Genomic DNA, 7,294 nt, shown 5'->3' with positions numbered 1-7,294 from the left:
ATATATATATATAGGCTTTTTCATATTCTTTTCCATTATGGTTTATCCCAGGATATTGAATTTAGTTCTCTGTACTATACAGTAGAAACTTGTTCTTTATCCATCTTGTATACACTAGTTTGCATCTGCTAATCCCAGACTCCCAGTCCTTCCCTTACCCGCCCTCTTCCCCTTTGGCAGCCACAGGTCTGTTCTCTGTGTCCGTGAGTCTGTTTCCGTGTCTTCAGTTCAGTTCAGTCGCTCAGTCATGTCCGACTCTTTGCGACCCCATGAACCGCAGTCCTCCAGGCCTCCCTGTCCATCACCAACTCCCGGAGTTCACTCAGACTCATGTCCATCGGGTCGGCGATGCCATCCAGCCATCTCATCCTCTGTCGTCCCCTTCTCCTCCTGCCCCCAATCCCTCCCAGCATCAGAGTCTTTTCCAATGAGTCAGCTCTTTGCATGAAGTGGCCAAGTGCTGGAGTTTCAGCTTCAGCATCATTCCCTCCAAAGGAATCCAAGGGCTGATCTCCTTCAGAATGGACTGGTTGGATCTCCTTGCAGTCCAAGGGACTCTCAAGAGTCTTCTCCAACACCACAGTTCAAAAGCATCAGTTCTTCGGCACTCAGCTTTCTTTATAGTCCAACTCTCACATCCATACATGACTACTGGAAAAACCATAGCTTTGACTAGACGGACCTTTGTTGGCAAAGTAATGTCTTTTCTTTTTAATATGCTAAGTTGATCATAACTTTCCTTCTAAGGAGTAAGCGTCTTTTAATTTCATGGCTGCAATCACCATCTGCAGTGATTTTGGAGCCCCCCCAAATAAACTCCACCTCTGTTTCCACTGTTTCCCCATCTATTTGCCATGAAGTGATGGGACCAGATGACATGATCTTAGTTTTCTGAATGTTGAGTTTTAAGCTAACTTTTCCACTCTCCTCTTTCACTTTCATCAAGAGGCTCTTTAGTTCTTCTTCACTTTCTGCCATAAGGGTGGTATCATCTGCATATCTGAGGTTATTGATATTTCTCCTGGCAATCTTGATTCCAGCTTGTGCTTCATCCAGCCCAGCATTTCTCATGATGTACTCTGCATAGAAGTTAAATAAGCAGGGTGACGATAGACAGCCTTGACGTACTCCTTTTCCTATTTAGAACCAGTCTGTTGTTCCATGTCCAGTTCTAACTGTTGCTTCCTGACCTGCATACAGATTATTTCTCAAGAGGCAGGTCAGGTGGACTGGTATTCCCATCTCTTTCAGAATTTTCCACAGTTTATTGTGATCCACACAATCAGAGGCTTTGGCATAGTCAATAAAGCAGAAAGAGTTGTTTTTCTGGAACTCCCTTGCTTTTTCCATGGTCCAGCGGATGTTGGCAATTTGATCTCTTGTTCCTCTGCCTTTTCTAAAACCAGCATGAACGTCTGGAAGTTCACGGTGCACGTATTGCTGAAGCCTGGCTTGGAGAATTTTGAGCATTACTTTACTAGCGTGTGAGATGAGTGCAATTGTGCGGTAGTTTGAGCATTCTTGGGCATTGCCTTTCTTTGGGATTGGAATGAAAACTGACCTTTTCCAGTCCTGTGGCCACTGCTGAGTTTTCCAAATTTGCTGGCATATTGAGTGCAGCACTTTCACAGCATCATCTTTTAGGAAGGATTTGAAATAGCTCAACTGGAATTTCATCACCTCCACCAGCTTTTTTGTAGTGATGCTTTCTAAGGCCCACTTGACTTCACATTCCAGGATGTCTGGCTCTAGCTGAGTGATCACACCATCCTGATTATCTGGGTCATGAAGATCTTTTTTGTAGAGTTCTTCTGTGTATTCTTGCCACCTCTTCTTAATATCTTGTACTTGTGTTAGGTCCATACCATTTCTGTCCTTCATTGAGCCCATCTTTGCATGAAATGTTCCCTTGGTATCTTAAGAGATAATTTTCTCGAAGAAATCCCTAGTCTTTCCCATTCTATTGTTTTCCTCTATTTCTTTGCACTGATCACTGAGGAAGGCTTTCTTATTCTCTCTTTGTTATTCTTTGGAACTCTGCATTCAAATGGGTATATCTTTCCTTTTCTCCTTTGCTTTTGGCTTCTCTTCTTTTCACACCTATTTGTAAGGCCTCCTCAGACAGCCATTTTGCTTTTTTGCATTTCTTTTTCTTGGGGATGGTCTTGATCCCTGTCTCCTGTACAATGTCATGAACTTCCATCCATAGTTCATCAGGCACTCTGTCTATCAGATCTAATCCCTTGAATCTATTTCTCACTTCCACTGTATAAGGGATTTGATTTAGGTCATACCTGAATGGTCTAGTGGTTTTCCCTACTTTCTTCAATTTAAGTCTGAATTTGGCAATAAGGAGTTCATGATGTGAACCACAATCAGCTCCTGGTTTTGTTTTTGCTGACTGTATAGAGCTTCTCCATCTTTGGCTGCAAAGAATATAATCATTCTGATTTCAGTGTTGACCATCTGGTGAAGTCCACGTGTAGAGTCTTCTCTTGTGTTGTTGGAAGACGGTGTTTGCTATGACCAGTGCGTTCTCTTGGCAAACCGATATTAGCCTTTGCCCTGACTCATTCCGTACTCCAACTCCAAATTTGCCTGTTACTCCAGGTGTTTCTTGACTTCCTACTTTTGCATTCCAGTCCCTATAATGAAAAGGACATCTTTTTTTGGTGTTAGTTCTGAAAGGTCTTGTCGGTCTCCATAGAACCGTTCAAGCTTCTTCAGCATTACTGGTCAGGGCATAGACTTGGATTACTGAGATTTGTTCTTTTTTGTGGCTGAGTAATATTCCATGTGCCACATCTTTATCCGTTCATCTGTTGTGGGTTGTTTCCATGTTTTGGCTGTTGTAAATAACACTTCTATGAGCATAGGGGTACATTTGTCTTTTTGAATTACAGTTTTGCCTGGATATATGCCCAGGAGTGGAATGACTGGATTATATGGTAGTTCGGTTTTTAGTTTTTTGAGAAACTTTCATACTGTTCTCCATAGTGGCTGTACCAATTTATATTCCCACTAAGAGTGTAAGAGGATTCCCTTTTCTCCACACCCTCTGTAGCATTCATTATTTGTAGAATTTAATGATGGCCATTGCGACTGGTGTGAGGTGGTACATTATTGTAGTTTTGATTTGTATGAGAATGTAACTTTCATATGCACTGGGAAACCAAATAATTCATGTGACTCATTTTACCGTAATATTGGCTTTATCATGGTGGGTCTGGAATCGAACCCTCAGAATCTCTGAGGTATTCCTGTCTTGGATGGGGTAAAAAGAAAACGTCAATTTAGAAGCACAAAAATTATTTGGATGAATAGATATGGTTGTAGGGATGGTGAGCATAGGGTGAGGAGGCTGCAGAGGCCCCGGAAGGTTTCTGGGGGTGGGCACGTGGTCTGTACCCACCGTCAGTCTTTTCTCTTGCCCAGGTGACCGTGGTCCGGAACTTGGAGGCCTATGGCCTGGACCCGCGCTCAGTGGCTGCCACCCTCCAGCAGCGATGCCAGGCTAGCACCACCGTCACTTCTGCCCCGGGGCTCAAGGACAGCGTGCAGGTTCAGATCCAGGGCAATCAGATCCACCACCTTGGCCGACTGTTGCTCGGTGAGCATCCCCCCTGAAGAAGCAGAGACGTTAGTCTTACTTGGCAAAGATCTTCCTACCAACTAAAGTCACTCTAGTGAGTTTACCATATGCATAGCTTTAGCAGCCAGCAAGAGGTGGAGCTAATGTTTGCCCTTTGTCTTTTAGCCCCCAGATTCAATGTTTTATCCACCATCCTAGTAGAGAAGTTTTCTTTCTGGTTTTCCTTTTTTATAAAACATGTGTTGAGCACTCAGCCTTTGCTAGGCGCTTTGCTGGGCTTTTTGCAGGCTTGATGCTGAAGAGCCATTTCTGTTGTGCAGATGAGGAAACAGGGTCAGTACTTTGTACTGAGATAATTCAGCTGCTCAGTGCTGTAGTTGGGCTTCCAACCTTGATTTGCAGAATAAACTCTTTAAGTTCAATAAGCAAGACCCACCCAGTCCAGCCCCATCTTCCTCCACCTTCTCTGGCAGGTCCCTGACTCCCAGGCCAGGCCTCAGCCACGCTGCTCTCCGTGCTCTTCCCCGCATGCACCCCAGCGGTCACCCCTGGCTGCTTCCCTCCGTGTAGTCCCCTAGCCTCGAATGGCTCTCGTGGCCTCTCGCAGCCTTAATTAAGGTTCATCGGCCCAGCTCAGGGGCCACAGGAAGCCTGTCTAAGAACATGTCCCATTTTAAAATGTTCTGTTTCCTTAAATTGACATTTAAAAACCTGCTAACATAGCACTTTCCAATTGTGTTTATATTTCTGATTAGTGTCTACAACAGGGCTGATTTATTCTGCTGTCTGAATTCCCTGTTAGAATGAGCATCTTGAATCAGAGACCTTACCTTTTTCATTCCCAAGGTCTGGCACATAGTAAATGCTCAGTAAGCAAACTTACTTTATGATCTCAGGCAGTACCCAGCAGTTAACTTTTAGAGCTGCACCCCTTTAAGTGAAGGTCCCCATGTGAAATACAGAGGAGAAGACAAACACAGCTGAACTCAGACATACGCATTCTCGCTTGTGAGAGAATCACAAATGCCTGAAGCACACCCGGAAAGTCCTTAGCAACATGAAGGTTGCTGAAGGACTTCAGCCTCGAGGTGTGAGGATGTGTGGTCCATCCCGCAGGGGTTGACTGTGAGCTGAGTGTGGAAGGGCAGGTCGAGTGATGGAAACGGTTTGGACTGAGGTTCAATGGCGGGCGTGAACAGTGGGGCGGGAGGGCCAAGAGGCGGCTCTGCAGGTGGGGCCCTCGGTGTGCGTGCTGAGTCGCTTCAGTCTTAGTCCACTCTGTGCGGCCCCACAGACTATAGCCCACAGGCTCCTCTGTCCATGGAATTCTCCAGGCAAGAGTACTGGAGGGGGTTGCCATTTCCTTCTCCAGGGGATCTTTCAAACCCAGGGATCGAACCCACGTCTCTTAACGTCTCCTACACTGGCAGGCGGGTTCCTTACTGCTTGTGCCACCTGGGGACCTTGGAGATCGAGGCAAAGGAGGGTCATTGTAGACCGAGGGGAAGGGGTGGGCAGGAGAGAGCGTGTGCAAACCTCACTGAGGAGTTTCTGCCTTTTGGATTGTAGAAGAGTATCGGCTTCCTCGAAAACACATCCAAGGCCTGGAAAAGGCCCCTAAACCTGGCAAGAAGAAATGACAGACTCTTGTTTCATGTGGTTGATCCAGTGGAAATCCAGGCTCTGGGCTGGTAACTTATATGAGTATTTTGTTTTTGCAAATTAAAAAAAAAATATATATATATATGTAATTCTTTACTAAAATAAATTTTTATTCTAATCAGAATTGGATTCCCTTTTGTTTCTTCCACTTAGCTAAACTTGTACTGAGTTTTCAGGTTCAAAGCCGTTTGAAAGGAGCACTAGAGGCTGCTCCTTGCGTTCGTGTGGCTTCAGTCATTTGGTGTGAACTCTGCCTTCAAGCCCCACAGCCCATCCAGAGCTCAGGGCCGGGGAGCCTGCCTGTCTTTAAAGTCCTTCTACCAAATATTCAGTAACCTCTTGCTATTCTTACTACCTAATTAACCTCCTAGCCCCAAAATCATTCCTTCAGATATCTAAAGGGCTATTTGTATGTTTATATTTTTCATCATTCAAAAGAAGGAACAGTTCTCTCTTCCTTGAGCAAAGTCTAGGCTAGACCAGAAATAAACAGTGAAAGCACATTAGGACCTGGGTTTCCACACAACAGTGAGTTTCCCTCAATACTGAAAATAGCTGTGGGTTGTGATATGGCTACAGGATAGATGACTTTGCCACAGTTAAGAGTCTTAATCAACTAATGCTTTCTTTAGCCCCAAACTTCTTCACCTGGGGCTCATAGACAAAGTGTTCAGAGAATCCACGGAGTTCTCTGAAATAGTGCACAAGATTTTGTATGACCATTTTCCTAAAAGAGGTTACCATGCTTTTGTCCAGTTCCCAGCTGAATCATGTGAAAAGATTCAGACCCCTGCTGTGGTCCCTGCTCAGTCTGACAGTCACCAGGGGCCTCCTTGTGCAATAGGAAGGAGAAGGGCTGAGCTGAATCACTGCAGAGTTACCTGCTTTTTACCATTAAAAAAAAAATAAAATTACACTTCAGTTTACTTTTTTTCTTGCTCATCTTGTTTTTTTTTTTAAACCAAGATAAAGACTTGAAAATACCCATAATATTCACAAATTCCCCACCTGGGGCTTGAATAAGAAGAAAGGAATGAATATAAAAATGTCTGTGAGGTCCCTTGCCTTTTGTTATGAGGCTCTGAATAATTGGTCTTTTCACTGCTGACTCACTGTAAGTAAACTGCGTCGTTTTACTGATCTGCTCTGTTAACATAAGCATATGAAACCGAAAAAGATTCTAGAAATTGACCCCAAACAAGATTCTGTTCCAATAGAACCCTTGGACAGACAGAGTTTGATCTGTGGGAGTTAGAGTAGTCGTGAAATGTCCTCGTGTGAATACAAATAACACAGGGAACGCTTGGTGGTGGTGGAGTCGCTCAGTCGTGTCCGTCTCTTGCGACCCCACGGACTGAAGCCCGCCAGGCTTCTCTGTCCCTAGGATTCTCCAGGCAGGAGTACTGGAGTGGGCCATTTCCTTCTCCCAAGGTTCTCTCACAGACATAATTTGTTAGCACAACCTTGGAGGGACTGGAGACTGAGTTCTATCTTGCCTTGTTCACCCCTACTAACACAAGCCGGTGAATGGTGAGGCTAGGTCTACAGTGAACATCCACTCTTCAGGTTTGACCTAGAATTCTGCCGTGACCCCGTGCTGTCTAGACGTGCTTCAGATGGTTTTTCCAGTAATGGTGACACATTTTGCATTGATTCACCTTCCCTTTTCTCCTCATGAACACCACAGGTACACGGGAGGAGGCAAGGGCGTGTTCGGCTGTGCAAGGGGTTCCTTTTTAACTACGTGCTAAGCCAGATAATCTACACCAAGGTCAAACATGCAATTTTGAACTTAATCCCACATTGTAACCAAATGAGTTTCAGTGAAACGCAAAAACTGGTTCATTTCTGGGTTTTGGCAAAATTATTGAAAGATATACCTCTTGGAGCGAGCAAACGTTACAGCTGTACCCCTGAACACTTTTAAGAATGTCTCTTGGACAGGGGTGCTCTCCTAGAGGGAGGGCAGGGGTGGGCCAGATGAACTGAGGGCCCTCGTTGATTGCACTGTGTGTGATCAATACTGGAAGGCAGGTGAGA

At 44.8% G+C, this 7,294-nt stretch overlaps 1 protein-coding gene across 2 annotated transcripts in view; it reads left to right on the top strand.

Annotated features, from left to right (window-relative positions):
* Positions 1 to 5,378, top strand: part of EIF2D (eukaryotic translation initiation factor 2D) — a 21,836-nt gene extending 16,458 nt beyond the window's left edge. The window contains exons 14-15 of one of the 2 annotated variants that reach the window (XM_010854202.1): positions 3,436 to 3,610; positions 5,162 to 5,378. In XM_010854202.1, coding sequence (XP_010852504.1) covers positions 3,436 to 3,610; positions 5,162 to 5,232 — 246 coding nt within the window. In that variant the 3' untranslated portion in view covers positions 5,233 to 5,378. The remainder of the gene's footprint in view (positions 1 to 3,435; positions 3,611 to 5,161) is intronic. The other variant, XM_010854203.1, reaches the window with a different exon arrangement.
* Positions 5,379 to 7,294: the final 1,916 nt, after the last annotated feature.

The sequence above is a fragment of the Bison bison genome, unplaced genomic scaffold (genome assembly GCF_000754665.1).
Source record: "Bison bison bison isolate TAMUID 2011002044 unplaced genomic scaffold, Bison_UMD1.0 scf7180017864338, whole genome shotgun sequence".
Lineage (NCBI taxonomy): Eukaryota > Metazoa > Chordata > Mammalia > Artiodactyla > Bovidae > Bison > Bison bison.
Note: the sequence above shows the minus strand (reverse complement) of the source record. Positions and strands in the feature narration are given on the sequence as shown.